The sequence below is a fragment of the Nyctereutes procyonoides genome, unplaced genomic scaffold, assembly GCF_905146905.1.
Source record: "Nyctereutes procyonoides isolate TBG_1078 unplaced genomic scaffold, NYPRO_anot_genome, whole genome shotgun sequence".
NCBI classification, from domain to species: domain Eukaryota; kingdom Metazoa; phylum Chordata; class Mammalia; order Carnivora; family Canidae; genus Nyctereutes; species Nyctereutes procyonoides.
Window position 1 is genome coordinate 1,927,298 of NW_026575044.1, and position 17,678 is coordinate 1,944,975.

Sequence of the window (17,678 nt, forward strand, 5' to 3'; positions counted from 1 at the left end):
ATGATCCCAAGATCAAGATTTGTACGCCCTTCTGACAAACTAGCTAGGTGCCTCCTTCCATCCCACTTTTTTTTTTTAAAGATTTTATTTATTTATTTATGAGAGAGAGAGAGAATCAGAGACACAGGCAGAGGGAGCAGCAGGCTCCATGCAGGGGGCCCGATGTGAGACTTGATCCAGGAACTCCAGGATCACGCCCTGAGCTGAAGGCAGGGGCTTTAACCGCTGAGCCACCCAGGTACCCAGGTGTCCCAATCCTACTTTTTTAAATTAAAGTTTTTATTTATTTATTTAGAGAGAGAATGAGTGGAGGGAGAGGCAGAAGGACTGAGAGAAAATCTCTAGCAGACTCTGTACTGAGCACAGAGCCTGATGAGGGACTCAGTTGTACAATCCTGAGATCATGACTTGAGCTGAAACCAAAAGCCACCCAGGCGCCCCCCATTACACTTTTAAATCTCATTCTGGTACATAACACAAGTGTTCTCTAAGTGTCATGTTTAACATACATTTCTTTGAAATGTATATATTAACATCTGGTTCTTTTATAAAATAAAAAAAATGATGTAGGGAGATTTTTCAAATAGAATTTCACATATAACTTAAAGTTTCTCTTATTTGTGTTTTGGACATTTAAGGATATTTTAGAACCTACTTTCATCCTTTTGGATGTAATATTGCAATGATAATAAATACCATATAAGGATAATAGGCACCATTGCTTGGACACTTTATAAAAATCAAGCACTGTGCTAAGCACACAGATTACCTCATTTAATCTTTATAATCAAGGCAAATGTTACTATATCTATGTTATAGAAGGGACAACTAAGAAATTGAAATCTAAAAAAAAAAAGAAATTGAAATCGTCTATCAGCTAGTTAAGCACAGGAGGCAGAACCTATATATTAATCAATCTTGGAAACTCATTTTTAAAAAATATTTTCAACTCTCTAGTTATGGTTTGCCCATTATTCCAGTAATATTTGGGAGGGTACCTTTATCGTTAGTATATTATTCATATACCTACAATTCACCCTTAAGCAGTCATTCACCCACTTTCCCAACAACAGGCCAACCTCATCCCCAGGCAACCACTAATCTACTTTCTGTATCTATAAATTTGCTGCTTCTCGATATTTCATATAAATGGAATCATATAATACATGGTATTTTGTTTCTAGCTTCTTTCCCTTAATATAATGTTTAGGTTTTCAAAGTTCATCTCTGTTGTAGTATTTACCAGTACTTCATTCCTTTTTATGCTGAAAATATTCCATTGTATGGATATACCACATTTTATTTATGCTTTTACCATTCGATGGACATTTGGATTGTTTCCACTTTTTGGTTACTAAGAACAATGGTGCGACAGCCCATTACATTTGTAAAAACATTTACAAATATTTGGGAGGATCAGTAGTAAAAAATTTGTAAGAGTGCTGAAACCTACATGTTACAGTAGCTTTAGTAGTAATTCCAATACTCATTAAAGAAGATTTAACTAAAATTCCTTGGATCTTGAAACATTAAATCATCAGAACTGTAAGTTATACATTGCAGGTAGAAAGTGCACTGAAAATTGTAATCCATTTTTTTTTCTTTTCTTTTTTTTTAATTTATGATAGTCGCAGAGAGAGAGAGAGAGAGAGAGAGAGAGAGAGAGGCAGAGACACAGGCAGAGGGAGAAGCAGGCTCCATGCACCGGGAGCCCGATGTGGGATTCGATCCCGGTCTCCAGGATCGCGCCCTGGGCCAAAGGCAGGCGCCAAACTGCTGCGCCACCCAGGGATCCCAATTGTAATCCATTTTAACCTTATATCTTTTTATTTTTTAACTTCGCTTACTCTGCAGTTTGGAGAAGACTTTTTTTTAAAAAATATTTTATTTATTTATTTATTCATGAGAGACAGAAAGAGAGAGAGAGGGAGAGACACAGGCAGGGGGAGAGGCGGGCTCCACGCAGGGAGCCCGATGTGGGACTGGATCCCAGGACTCCGGGATCATGACCTGAGCCCAAGGCAGACGCTCAACCACTGAGCCACCCAGGGTTCCCTCAATTTTACATGATCCCTCTTTGAAGATGCTTTCCAATGGACCGACCACGTGATAAAAATTCTAAGAACAAACAAAAATAATCTGAAAATTCTGGAGTGTACTGAGGAAATACTTTCATTTCTATTTTTTTTTTTTTTTGTCTATTTCTGGCAGGGAATGGACAGTTTCTAAAGCCTTGTCGTTGGTTAATGCACTCTAAAATTAATCTTGCTTTCCCTTTATGATAAAGGCGATCTTACAGGGGGATTTAAGAAAATCTTAGATGACCATTTTAACATGCTTGAAAGCTGATGCAAACATCCTCTGACCACTCTTTTGGGTGAAAACAGGATTCCTTTTTTTTTTTTTTTTTTTTGTTTTCTTTTTTTTGTTCCATTCACGGTGGTGTGGGGGGCGGAGGGAGCTTCGAGTAAACAATCTGGTAACTAATTTGCAATTGGCTTACCTGCTAGCGAAAAAACTGAAATGACTCTGGTGCCAACGGCGAAGAAAATAACAGACAGAAATACATAAATCCAGAAATCGTTCTTTAAAAAAAAAATCCCGTGTTTGGCGAGAGACAGCTCAATTTACAACCAAGAAACTGAAAACCAAGAAAGGGATCGTTCGCCAGCCGGGACTCACGCTAGCGAAACTTGTGGGCGCTGCGTGGCTTCCGTGGTCGTCACCTTGGAAACCGCAGCCTTGACACGTCCCCCGCGGGCAGCGGCGAGAGCGCCTGGAGGAGCAGGCGTTCTCAGGACGCCGTCTGCGCCTGCGCCGGGCCGCCGCGCCCCCGGAGCTAGAGAGGCCCGGATGGAGGAGGCGGGGCGCGCCGTTGCTATGGCAGCGGGTCCTCGCCGCCGTGGGAGCAGGTGCTGGGGTCTCCCCCGCCTCGCTGTCAGAGCTTAGAAAGAGGAGGAGAGGAGAACTCCCCCGGCCGTCTCTGTGACCCCAGCCGCTGCATCTTACACAGGCAGGAGGGGCTACAGAGGGGGAGAAGGGAAGGATGGTGCGGAGATATTTATGGTGGGAGAGGGTACCGGGGTACAGCGTCTGGGACAGCTGGGAGGATCGATGGTTAGAAGAGAGGGAAGAGCCTTCCTGCTGGCGTCTGATCGTGCCACGTCCGGGTTCCCCGGAGCCCGGGGGTGGGGGGGGGAGGGGGAGTCTGCCAATACCTTGGTTGGCTCTGTACGAGGGAAAACCCCTCCAAGTGGAGCTTCGTCTCTCATTTTTATACCCTTTTCTGTCCCCTCTCAAAGTTCTCATTCCTGGTTGAAAAAAGCCCCCCCGCCCCCGAAATGGTAGCTTCCATGAAGAGGCTTCGTTTAGTTGATGGTACCTGGGGACCCTGGATACAAATTCATCCCCCAATGTGCGTGACGTATGATTTATTGTCATACTTTGTGATGGAGTATGGTTTTTAAAATGTTTTTCCTCTCGGGACTTCGGTTTGGAAGGATGCAGCAAGAAGAATGGGCAAGATGGGTCTCATGATGCTATTAGGAGTTGGCTTTTGCTTAAATACTTTGTATTAAAACAGATTCTCCTTGACTTTTTTTTCAACTCTCTTAGATTTAAACAAGCCTATGTTTAAAAGGCTATGAGGTAAGACTGGAGTCAGTGAATTAGATTAAACTATTTTCGAATGTCTGAATCTGAAAGAAAGTTGTCAAAAGTGTATACGTACGCACACTTGGCACTTGGCTTAGACTCCCTAAAAGATCTGCAGTTAGAAACCCGCATGGGATTTGGCAGACACCCAGGAGGAAGAAATTAATTTCATAAAACAGTTAACCTATTAAGAGGGTGGTTCTGAGCTAGGCCACTTACATAGATTTTTTACTGATGATAAACATTGAAATTTAAATACGTTTAACTCACGCGGAATAAGTGTTAGGTGATTCGTTTTCTGTAGGATATATTTTTGTTCTAGCGTGATGACTGTGTACCATATGGCAAGTACCCTGGGGATAATGATTAAAAGAACCGAAGGGGATTGGATATCCTGTGACGCATTTGAAAAAGGCTTAAGGGACTTGGTAACAAAAGTTTATGATTTATGTTCTTTGTTTACTTGGCAACCAACCATGAGGTTTTTGAAGGTACAGGAGAAGAAGGCAATACAAATTTAATGTATCTTCATTTACTCTCAAAGTCATTTCAACTGTGACTTTTTATCTTTTTAATTATGGTATAATAGCACGATTTAATGACACCTAATATGTTTAATTTGTAATCATTTTGTTTGTATTTATTATTCTGATTATGCCTTTTTAGTTTTAAATTTGAGTTTTCACATGGGTGAGATCCTTTGTAAGTAAAAGGCGTAACTAACAAAAGCCCTCAGCAAGTATTTATTTAAGAATTCAAAAGTATGTTTATTATAAAATTAGAAGAGAGCACTGAAGAGTTCCATAGAAATCTTACTCTAACAATTCATTATGTAATCTAAACATCTTAAAATTATAAATTCCAAGATCCCTGGTCTGAAAAGAAAGCCAATTATCCTAAGACACTTGTGACTTTGAAAAACAGTATTATTTATGTAAGTATTTTGGATGACAACAAGTTTTAGTTTGTTCTACATTATCCATGGTGCCCTTACTTTTAGTTAGTAGATAGTTAGACATAATTGTTGATGTGACTTAGCCTATCTTGCAGCTAGGCAGGCGTAAATAAACTCACTTTGAAGTATTGATTGGTTTCTCTAGGTTACCTCAAAGTACTATTGCTCTCAACCTTTGCAAAGTATTGAAACCTTATTTTGAGTTCTTTAAGAAAGTCCATTTTTTATTCTTAGTTTAAAAAGAAATAAATATCTAGAAGGAATTATAGTCCAACTAATACATTGGAAATAGTTATAATTATTTGGTTGGATAATTAGGTTGAAAGATTAACATTCATGTACATAAAACTAACTTTGTCTTGGGAGGGGGAAGGGAACCAATACCAAGCATTATTCTGAGAAGAGATGACATTTAAGTGAACCAAACAAGAATTTTTTAAGTCTTGGATTTAATTATTAAGTCGCTGATCATTTATTTTAGATTAAGCTTATCATACTACTATGCATTTCCTTTTAAATTCTCTTGCTTTTTATGAGTTATTTGCTCATTTGTATCTCATAAAAAGTTTAAAATATTAAGAGTCATCTAGCTCAACAGTTTTGCTTGCTCTAAGGCTCTTTGTCGTTGACAAAGAATGCAACACTTCAAACAGAAAACTCACTTTATTTCATGACAAGTTTGAAATGTAAATTCTGTTTTATTTTTAAAAAAGACTTTATTCATTTATTTGAGAGAGAGAGAGAGAGAGAGAGAGAGAGAGAAAGCACGAACACGGGGAGAGGCAGAGGGAAAGGGAGGAACCGACTCAAGGAGCCTGACTCTGGGATTTATCCCAGGACCTTGAGATCAAGACCTAAGAGCTTAAGGCAGATGCCTAACTGACTGAGCCACCAAGGCACCCCTGTAAATTCTGTTTTAATTTGCCAAAATCTGGGATCCCTGGGTGGCTCAGAGGTTCAGCGCCTGCTTTGGCCCAGGGTGTGATCCTGGAGTCCTGGGATCAAGTCCTGCATCAGGCTCCCTGCATGGAGCCTGCTTCTCTCCCTCTGCCTGTCTCTGCCTCTCTCTCTCTCTCTCTCCCTCTCTCTCTCTCTCTCTCTCTCTCTCTCTAATGAATAAGTAAATAAAATCTTTTTTTTTTTAATTTTTTTTTAATTTTTATTTATGATAGTTACACACAGAGAGAAAGAGAGAGAGAGGCAGAGACACAGGCAGAGGGAGAAGCAGGCTCCATGCACCGGGAGCCCGATGTGGGATTCGATCCTGGGTCTCCAGGATCGCGCCCTGGGCCAAAGGCAGGCGCCAAACCGCTGCGCCACCCAGGGATCCCCTAAATAAAATCTTTAAAAAAATAAATAAATTGCCAAAATTTGTCCCCGAGTTTCCAGCCCTTAGCACTAGTTTTACTATTTAAGGTATTTAAGTCCAGTCCTCCTTTACTGAGCAACCATTTAAATAATATAAAGCTGTTGTCATGACTCTTGTGTTTTCTCTTCTTTCAGATAATAGCCCCAGGATTTTCAGGTGTTCTCAGAATTTGGTTCCCAGGCATTTTACTGTCATTGTCTCCCTTCTTCCCTCCTTTCTCTTTTATCCCCCTTTCTCCTGGTTTGCTAGCCTCTGACTGTGTTCTAGCTTGGCTTTTATCTTTAAACTGTAGTGATTTAAACTTGATATGGTGCTTCCCACTTTCTAGATGTCTCACCCATAGTCTTAGCTTCGAGTTTATTTACACTTTGGGTGTCCCAGTCATTCTTTTAATTCATTTGAACTTACAGTTCACTAAAACCTATTAAAATGGTTTTCATATGCAGTATTGAAAAACCTCATCTCTTCCCTTCGCTAATGTTTGTGTAGCTAGTGGAAAGATATTTCCCCACATTCTTTGACTATTATTTTTTTTTAAAGATTTTATTTATTTATTCATGAGAAACACAGAGAGGAGAGAGAGAGAGGCAGAGACACAGGCAGAGGGAGAAGCAGGCTCCATGCAGGGAGCCCGACATGGGACTCGATCCCAGGTCTCCAGGATCACGCCGTGGGCTGAAGGCGGTGCTAAACCGCTGAGCCACCCAGGCTGCCCGCTTTCACTATTATTTGATGGCAAACAGTACAAGGAAAATAATGTATATCTCCCTACAGTAAAATTGGCACCAGGTTAGGTAGTGTAGTTAGAGGCTTGCCGATAGTACAGTGAAGCCAAAGGTTAAAATAGAGTATGTGGATAATTTATTAATTCAGACAAATATCTCTCATTTTATATCTTTAAAAAATGTATTCTTGACATTAGTACTTTCTGCCTCTAAAAAGGGTTTTAGGCAACTTATTTCTGTTGTGGGAGCAAGAGAAGGCTCCTAGGCATAGAAACAGGTATACAAATAGGGACCCTGAAGATGAGATTTCTATAGTTCCTTTGAGACTGAATATAAGATTCTATGTACATTTAGAAATCATTTATCTTTTTGTTTTTGTTTAATAGTGGAAAATGTGCAGATTATTGCTATGTATTTCTGCCTTTGGCTGCTTTATGAGAATTAGATCTACATAAATAATTTTCCCTCAACCTTTTTTTGTGAACAAATAATCTGACATCAAATTGACCCCTTATCTCTTCTTCCAGATTCTTCTTCAGGAACACATTTTGTTCAGGCCATTCTGGACAATTCCATGCACTTTCATGATTGTTTGCTCTTTCTCATGTTCTCTTTATCTGAAATAATTAATAAACTCTTATACTCAGTATTCAAAGCCCGTCTCAGCTTTCTTGGTATTTCCAACTTTAGACTGAGTTGATTGTTTTTTTTCTTCCTCTATAGTTCTTTATATATATCTTTATTCCATTTACATACATTTTAAATTTCTTCATATCTATATTTTAAACTTATGGGTTTTGTTTATTCTGTACCATACTGGAAATACCTCAAGAGCATGGGTCTACTTTATAATCTGTATGAGAATGTATATAGGAATACTGTAGGGGTTTAACAAATGTTTGTCAAAATTGTAATACACACATACACACACTTAATGCTCATATAGGCATACAAACACATTAAAGGTAGAGATGTATTTGCTTCTTTTGTTTGAAAAATTATATACAAAACAATTAGCAGGGCTAGGAACTGACCTCAATTTATAAATAACTTTAGCATTGTTCTCTTAAAAATGACTGAATTTATACACCATTTTCATAAGCATGTATTAACTTTCATCTGACATCCGTATTTATTTGTCACTGTTTCCAGATAGTATTAGGCATCACATTTGGGTTTTTTAGTGAAAAATATCTCATTTAGAGTTGAAAAGTTTGACTTTTGTGGAAATTAGCATCTACCATATTTGAGAATCAACTTTACTTAGTTGAAAAGCTCTCAGATCACAAATTGTAATTATGCCATGTAAACTACTAGAAGGATTGAAAAATAGGATGGGAAATGATATTCAGGTTTCCTCCACTATTTGAAAGTTTGCTTCACACCACTTCTCTTTTACAAAAGACCTGCATTGGTACCTGTTTTTGCTTACTGAAAGAAATCTGAAGAGGACTCTTGCTTTTCTGAAACAGTAATTGCTTCTTTGTTTTATGGCATGTTAGCTTTTACAAGGTGTCATAGGAATGCTCTACTTTCAGAGAGCAGAGGAACCTGTATTTGTTTTTATCTGCGCATAAGAAAATGTGAATGAGTATGACTTAAAAGTTGAGTCATCTGCTCTGACCTGGGCAAGCATTTCAGCAACAGGCAGGGGATATGGAAAATCCTGCTCTAAGCCTCGGATAGTCTTCTTAACTACCTTTTTTAGTCTCCTTGGAAATGAGAGTTTCAGAAATTGGGTGGTGGGGGTGTGGGGATGGTGTTTAAGGGCAGTACATCTAGAAAGTGTCTGGCTATTTAGGTCTCTTTTTTTAGGGTATACAGATACATGTTTTTTTTTTTTTTTTAAATATTACATGCTTTGTGTTTCTTGTGTTGATTAGCTTATTTTCCATTCTCCTCACTCTCCCTGAGGTTGACATAACATATACCTTATCTTTTTATATCTTATAGTGTTATTCTTTAACAAACGGAAAATGGATGAAAATAAAGATATGGACTCAAAAGAAAGTGGAGAATATGAAGACGACTTTGAAAAGGACTTAGAATGGCTAATTAATGCAAAAGAAAAAAGTGGTGCCAGTATAATAGAGGTATATGTAAATTGGCAACAGCATTTATAGTAATTACATTAACAAAGCGCTTTGTAAATCTTGAAGAGTTTTGCATATGCTACTGAAACCTCAGAAAATTCTTTTGATATACATAGAACAAGTACCATTATTTCCACCTTAGAGATGAGAAAATTGAAGCATAAAGAATATATATGTTGTGTCCTAAGGTGAGGGCTAATTAGTGAGAGAACAGGGATTGATTTAGCCTTAATAAAGTTTAAATTATAATTAAGAGTTAAAATTTATATAATATAAATAAGTATGATTTATTGCACTAAAATATGAATAAGTGCAGTTAATTTCTACTTTATATAAACTTGGGTGAAATGGGCTTATACCTTTAATATAAATGAAAAGGGGTTATACTTTTAATATAATGAGGTTATACTTTTAATATAAATAAAAATAAAGCAGATTCTCAAAAGACATGGTCTTTCAGCTAATATTTGAAACCTTAAGACTGATTTAACTCTTCAGAGGAATTAATATAGAGAAAAATATACAGTCAAAACTGAGCCATAGGAATGCCTGTAGGAAAAAGTAGATCCATTAAATATGATCATATACTATCTATCAAACCCTTAGAATGGAAATCCATTCCTGGATCACAGACAGTTCTTTCTCTCTCTATAGATAGATAGATAGATAGATAGTGTATGTGTATCTATATATAATTCATGTGTGCGTATATATGTATGTATATATATATTCATATGTATGTATATGCATATGTACATATGTATGAAATTAGAGTCAATAAACAGGGAAGTAATGAAGAAAAGATGTTAAGATTTGTATAAGAATAGTTGACTTTGGAAGGACCAAGAGCTCAGTAATTACAATAGAAGTCAGACTGAAGAATGTTAAGGAAAAGAATATAAGAGAAAGAAGGCAGCAAATTTTATTTTTAAGATTTTATTTATTTATTCATGAGAGACACACACACACACACACAGAGGCAGAGACACAGGCACAGGCAGAAGCAGGCTCTGTGCAGGGAGCCTGATGTGGGACTAGATCCCAGGACTACAGGATCACGCCCTGGGCTGAAGGCAGGCGCTAAACTGCCAAGCCACCCAGGGATCCCTGAAGGCAGCAAGTCTTACATCACAAACTTCTCTTTGTTCCATTTTGCCTTCTTATGCAATGGAGAGGACAAATGGGATTATATTTGAAAAAGGCAACAGAGTAAAAAGTCAAGATTTTTCTAAGATGGACTTTAAATAGAAATTTTATGCATCATTAACAAAAAAATAATCAGAATGAGACAGGCAGAGATACCCAGAGTTCAACCAAAGTCTCATGACTGGAGGAGTGTGAGATCTAGAGCACAGAATGCTAGAATTAGACAGGTGAAAATCAGGATTCATTGTCTCATTTCTTAATTAATTCAGAAAATATTATAATCACCTGCCACATATCAGAGGCTGTTCTCAGTGCTAGGGATAAAGCACTGGTCAAAACAGAGTGCTCTTATCAATCTATTAATCTTATTCATTCCAGTGGATGATTATAAGAACATCTTCCTTCGAGGCTAGCAGGAAAACAGATGACAAAGATAGAGACAGAGATGAATGCTGGGGAAAATTTCATTGTAAAAAGTCATAATTTCATTGCAGTGGGTTTTTAAATTTTTATTCTTTTGGCTTTTTTTTGCAGTGGGTTTTAAAAAGAAGTGAAAATCAAAGAATAATTAGGAACAGATAATGTTGGAATGAGCCACAGAATCAAATATGGTTTAAAAAAACAATTACAAAGCAGAGATCTTAGTTTATTAGATCTTAATTATTTGTTAGACATTTTAATGGGCCAAGTTTATTTGCTTAGCAGACATATAGCAATGCTGTGTAGGTCAGGAAGAGGTGGCTATTGGAAAAGATGACCTTAGAGCAAGTTAAAGAGGAAGAGAATTTTAAGGGGCTGAAGAGAGCAGCAAGTAGTAGCTCCCATAGAATGTTTTAGGAAGGATTGAGATTCTGAGACAAAAAAATATTGCAGGAGAAAAGTGTTTGCTTTGTTGGTGAGTATATATGTATTTGGGAGAGACATTAGGTAGGAAGTCTTTAATTAGAAACAGCAGACATTGAGCAGTGTTTTGTGATGTGATAATACTGGTCTATGGCTCATGTGCAGTTGTGCTTTTTAAATATAAAACCAAGTTATATGATGGTGTTTGGCATAATTATTGGGGCCTCTGAGGATAGTTGAGGAAGGAAAATGTAATCAAGAGATTAAAAATTGACCTGGAATTTGGATATAGATCCTGTAGAAAATAGCAGCAATAATAATCTGAAAAGATAAAAAAAAAATCTGAAAAGATTATAACAACCTCAGAACAATTAGAACTTGACCAAAGACTAATGTTGATCCTGGAGAGAAAGACCTCTCTGTGTTTTTGAAAAATACAAATATTATAAGGAAAAAACATTAAAAAAATTTTCTTCTGAAAATTTAAAGGGAGGAAAATTTTATAGAGGAGGAATATTAAAATAATGTGGTTCTATCTGTAGTTATTCTTTCATTCATTAGCAAGAAAATTTTAAAAATATTAATATAGTACTTAGCATCAAATTCAGATTCAGGGTTAAATTTTTCCCAAATGCTCTTGTCACATGTCACATGTTTTAATATAGTACTTAGCATCAAATTCAGATTCAGGGTTAAATTTTCCCCAAATGCTGTTGTCACATGTTTGATTCACATGTGCTCACAAATATGAATTGGAATATTAGAACCAAAATATAAATAAGAGGCATGTACGTTTTCCCATTCATAAAATATATTGCATGAATATGAAATTCATTTTGCATTATCTACATATAAATGGACAAAAAAAATTGAGACTGAAATTTTTACTCAATTTTTACTGAAAAAGAGAACTTTGTATCTGTTTTTTAGATGGCTTGTGAGAATGAAGAGAATATTAACCAAGAATTAAAAGACAATGAAACAGAGATAGAAGACACCGAACAACATTCTGATCCTGACAAATCTTTGAAGGATGAGCTTTCACCAAGAAGAAATGACTTCATTTCTGTACCAAGTATTCAACCTTTGGATCCCATATCAGATTCAGATAGTGAAAACTCTTTCCAGGAATCCAAAGTGGAAAACCAGAGAGACCTGGAAGAGGAAGAGGATGAGGAAGTAAGGAGATATATTATGGAGAAAATTATTCAAGCCAATAAGATTCTACAAAATCAAGAACCTGTGAATGATAAAAGGGAGCGAAAACTTAAGTTTAAAGACAAACTAGTTGATCTGGAAGTTCCTCCACTGGAAGACACTGATACTCACAAAAATTTTCTTGAAAATGAAAGTAGTATGTCAGGAAAACTGTCACAGTTATGTATTTCCAATGAATTTGGACAAGAAAATGTACTTCTGTCACTGACTGATGGAAATTGTGAAGAAAACAGGGATAGGAAAATACTAGTAGAAAGAGATGGAAAGTTTGAACTTGTGAATTTACAAGACATTGAGAGTCAGGGGTTTTTGCCTCCCATTAATGCTAATAGCACAGAAAATGAACCTCACCAGTTGTCACCCAGATCTTCTAACTCAAATGTTAATAGTGTCAAGAAAGAAGAGCCTGTAGCAAAGATTCATGCTATTGCTCACTCATCAATAGAAGAACCACTGGCTTTTATCCCTCAGCCACCACCCAACCCCAAGACTCGTCCAAGCTCTGCTGCCAACTCAGATCGAAGTAAGGGGAATGGGAAATCTAATCACAGGATACAGTCTGCAAATATATCTCCAGTGACCTCAACATACTGTCTTTCCCCTCGACAGAAAGAACTGCAAAAACGGCTAGAACAAAAAAGAGAAAAGCTAAAGAGAGAGGTAAGAACATAAGCATTCATCATATTAAAAGCAAAATATATTTTCATGTTTTATAAATACAGTAGGAATTGGAATGTTTCCTCAAACTGTTAGACATATTTGCTTGCTTGTTTTTCTATTGTTAGATTAAATGGTAAAATATTAAAAATGTATTTATGGGATAAACACCATGATTATCTTTATCCTTTTTTTTTTTTAAGATTTTATTTATTTATTCATGAGAGACGCACACAGAGAGAGAGGCAGAGACACAGGCAGAGGGAGAAGCAGGCTCCATGCAGAGAGCCTGATGCAGGATTTGATCCCCGGTCTCTAGGATCATGCCCTGGGTTGAAGGCAGCCCTAAACCACTGAGCCACCTGGGCTGCCCTCTTCATCCTTTTTTATAAGGATCACAAAGCATAGTAATGAATGACTTGTGTTAGAGGTAGAAATCTCAGTGAGGACATTATTTAATATTTTCATTTTAAACATGAGGCTGAGAGAAGTGACTGCTGAAAGTAATTTTTTTAAAAGATTTTATTCATCTATTTGAAAGAGAGAAAGCATGTGAGAAAGAGAACATGAACAGGGGGAGAGGCAAAAGGAAAAACAGGCTTCCCACTGAGCAGGCAGCCAGCCCAATATGGGGCTCGATCCCAGAACCTGGGATCATGACCTAAACCCAAGGCAAACACTTAACTGACTAGACCACCCAGATGCCCCTGAAAGTAATCTCGATGTTAGAAGGTGAAAATCACATGTCAGGCAGAAAAATGAAGGCACAAATTCGTTGGGATTTGAGAGGTGACAGGTAGATTTGGGTTATAATTCTCTGATTTATGTGCATATATGTTTTCATATATGTTCTATGCCTACAATTCCTTGATTTCAGGGATTTTAGCTTTAGATTAAGAATAGAGCCTAGGGATCTATTTAGCATCTGCCTTGGGCTCAGGGCATGATCCCAGAGTTCTGGGATCAAATCCCACATCAGGTTCACTGTGGGGAGCCTGGTTTTCCCTCTGCTTGCATCTCTGCCTCTCTCTCTGTCTGCCGAATGAATGAATGAGTGAATGAATGAATAAATGAATAAATAAATAATTTTGTCTCTCATGAATGAATGAATGAATAAATAAAAGAATAGAGCCTAATAACCTTAAAATATTTATAAAATGCCATATAGAATCCCAGATGATGATAATGATGGTTTTATTCTGTCAATCAAGAAGAGGCTGTGAAGCAACCAAAGCATTTATTTGGGGTCTTACAAATTGCAGTCCAGGAGACACATTGTCAACCTAAATCAAAAGTGTGCTGTAATTAACGAGCAGGGAGTACAGACCTATAAAGGCAAAACCCACAAAGTTACACAACTTGTTTTGAAAGAATTACAATTGCTGATGGCAGAGTTTAAACTGACCACCTCATACACATTGGATATGTAGTCAACAGGTGTTACATTATTTCAGTCCAAAGTGCTAGGTGGTGGTAGTGGTGGTGGTGGTGGGATATTGCAATTGACAAGTTGCAACTGACAAAAATCAAAAATTCATGATGGCCTAATTATTGAAACAGGAGATTTGAAATAGGAGACCTACATAGGCCCCACTTCCTCAATATTCTTGCAACTTTTTCTTTCAATTCTTTCTATTTTGAGTGACTCTTACCAATTCTTACTTTGTTTTGAATCTTCTTTCACATTTTCCCCTTCTCATCAAGATATTTCTGGTAAGAAAGCATCAATGACAAATTTTTATGATCATGAAATTCATTGGCAACTTGCAACTTGCTCTTGCCCTATCATGTCTCCTGGAGGGAGGAGTCTCATAGTGATTGAACATATTTGATATGTTCAATAAGGATGCTAGGTGAAAGCCTACAGATGCATTTGAGTAACAAGGAGGTTTGAGGAAATAAGAACTAGAATTCAATTAGGTTTTCTTTCTTTTCACTCAAAGTGTAGATCTGATGAATGGTTTCAAGTCTTTGAAAGAACATTATCTAAGTTCTGACAGAATTTGAAACATTGGCCATGGAAAGTGTTAATAGTGTGATAATAATGAATATAGAACAAATTAAAACAATTATGAGTAAGATAATTTGTAGTCCAGATCTTCCCCAATTCTGCTCAGGAGCCAACTAAAAATATCTGAGAATTTGAAATCTAGCCAAAGGTTTTAGATAACAGGATTAGAGATTTAGCAAGTTTAAGAATCTTAGCAGTTTCCAAATTCCGCCTGATGGGAAGTACTTCTGCATGTAGAGCAAGAAGTATAAGTGATGGCACAGACTCCACTGTGGGTCACGAGTAAATAACCTAATGCTATGCTATTATTGTGGACAATATGAGATAAAGTATCCAAAGACTTGCCCTGGCTCTAATGGCTCAGGGAGTGGACCTGGCAGTTCTACTCATGGCCCAAGGAAGATTTCTGATCATGTACTCATTCCAAGCAGTACTTATTCCAAATCAGCAACTGAAGATCCTCCCAAATTGGGTTCCTTCACTAAGGTTTCTCTCTCCTGGGAGACCACAACCTTGAGAACATCCACAACTATTATCTTTATATTCAGAGAGGTTAAGGATAGAAAAAGGGGAAGTTGGATATCCCAAAAGGATTACTCTGCCTTTCTCCAGATGTTCAGGCAGTCAGATGCCCAAAATTCTCCCTTGTAAGTGCAGACAAAAATGTATCCTTTAGTAGGAGTGCAAAGTGTCTCTGCTTAGATCTGCTTATTTATGAACTCATTTTTTGGTATAGAGGGGATTATGGAGAAAACCAGCAATCTATTTTATTTGAGCAGATAGGAGGGTGGCTGTGTGTTTCAGATGTTAGCTGAAAGAATCTTTTGCAAGGGGGTCCTGCATCCAGAAGTGCCTATTGGAGAATACTTATTTGTCTGCAGGAGTCAAATATAGGAGGCTTATAGCTCTTTTTTTTTTTTTTTGGCTTATAGCTCTTGATAAGTTGTTGGACCATTAGAAATGTTTTCCCCAGTATTTTGAGGTGGTTAAAGTGAAGCAAAGGGGATTTTTTCCTTTCCTGAGAGGCAAAACTATTTTAACTTGATAGATAAGGTCAGAGAGGGCAATTAGTTTGTAGTGAAACTGTAAATAAAGTGACTAGGAGTCTCCTGATCTTCCTTAGTAGGCTGACAATGATATACTCAATAGCCGGAAAGGTTACCAGATAAAGCTGGGTACAGGAGGATTATCAAGAGTGCTGAGATGCCTACTACAAGAAGAATTATTCCAAATACTTCAGGAACATTAAGCATTAGTAGGAATCTATTGTGAGGTTATACAAGCCTGGTCATGACTCTTGGGGAAGCTGTCTACTTCTACTTCGGGTACCATGTGCTTCTTGTCCAGAGTGTTGATTTTAAGTGGGTCTGGATATTTTTAGTTTGAGAGCTCCAGGGGGTAAGGATATCCAGTCAGGTGAAGATGTCTTTTTTTTTCCCTCAATGAGAACTCAGTGTTAATCCATGGGTCAATGCCTCTAAGTTTAGCAGCACAGGGGTTAATGATACCTGATATGGCCCTTTCCAGTGAGTTTGGAAGGCATTCTTGTGAAGGTGACATTTCTAGTAAATCTCCAGGTGGGAGATTATGATGTTGAAGATCTTTGTCTCCTACAAATGTGCTGGGAAAAGACAGCTCTATGAGACTGGTATTATTTCTAAGGACCTTGAGAAGATCTTTGAAATAGATTAGGAAATTTCCTTTCAGTAGGGCAGGCTTATACATTCCTTGGTCCTTCCTCATAAGTGTTCTGGTAATGATTTCAAAGGGAGACCATTAGTGTTCACCAAATGGAGTGGATCCTAGGTTAAATAATATCAAGGGAAGGGCTTTAGACCAAAGCTGACTGAAAGATTCAGTCAGTTTTGTGAATTGGGTCTTTACTCCCTTTGTTTGTTCTATAATGGTGGAGGATTGGGGATGATATGTGCCATGAAACTGTTATAATATTGGCCAGATGTGGCAAATGACCTATAATATTTGTCCTGTGAAATGGATCTCTCAGTCATTATGAAGTTCTGAGGGTTTTCCCCAGTATAGAATTATTTTCTCCAATAATATTTACCATAGACCCGAGGCCATAGCTCTATGACTAGGAAAAGTTTCTACACAGTGAGAAAACATACAAACCATTACTAAAACGTATTTGTATCCTTAAAATGGTGGCAGCTGGACAAAATCCAACTGCCATATTCCAAAAGGTAAGAGTAGCAGGGTTTAGAGAATGATAGTATGCACTTATGACATTTGAGGAGACAGCAAGAGGGTTTCATAAAAGGTTAATATCTGGAAGAAAATGCTGATTATGATGAGTATGATGGTGAAGTTTGCAACAGGGATTGCTTATTTTTGTGACATATTTTAAAACAGTGATTGATAACATTATATCAGGAAATAATTGGATTTCTAGGGATTTTACACAAGTTTTGGAACACCATATGCTTCTACAGATATTACATAGAAGAAAGTTTAGTATAAGTTATTACTTGACAGTGCTTCCGCATGTGATTTAACATGTTGAATAAGCCTTATAGGCCCTATGGAATTTTGCAGATCAAAAAGACCTCATTTAGAAGTTGACTATGGGGAGTTTGTAAAAGATATCAAAAGGTTTGGACACTTGACCCAATAGGATCACAGAAAATTATAAAACAATACTTAATTATCTATTTAACTGATATAACTTTCAGGGACAAATATAGAAGTTTGCACACATAGCTGCAAAAGCCTTCACTGTTCTTCAGAGAAGACCCAGCTTTCCTGAGTAATCAGACTTAATAATGACAAAACAGATCACACTGAAAGTAAAGAGATTTTTGTGTACAATCTCTTATTAAGAGCAGGTCAACAACCTAAGAAAATTTTGTCCTTTTAGAAGAGGAAAACCAAAATTTTGCACTGGTGTATTTTGATATCAAACTTGAACTTTATATAAATTCTTTGTAATCTTGGCCAGCTTGATTATACATTGATTACACTTGAATACACATAAAATTCCTTTTCCAAG

General features: G+C 37.2%; 1 protein-coding gene across 2 annotated transcripts in view; it reads left to right on the top strand.

The window, feature by feature from the left end:
* The first annotated feature begins 2,877 nt into the window (after positions 1-2,877).
* CCDC181 (coiled-coil domain containing 181) overlaps positions 2,878-17,678 on the top strand; it is a 31,171-nt gene continuing 16,370 nt past the window's right edge. For both annotated transcript variants that reach the window (XM_055324139.1, XM_055324140.1), the window contains exons 1-3: positions 2,878-3,013; positions 8,657-8,796; positions 11,716-12,663. In XM_055324139.1, the coding sequence (XP_055180114.1) occupies positions 8,680-8,796; positions 11,716-12,663 (1,065 nt within the window). In that variant the 5' untranslated portion in view covers positions 2,878-3,013; positions 8,657-8,679. The remainder of the gene's footprint in view (positions 3,014-8,656; positions 8,797-11,715; positions 12,664-17,678) is intronic.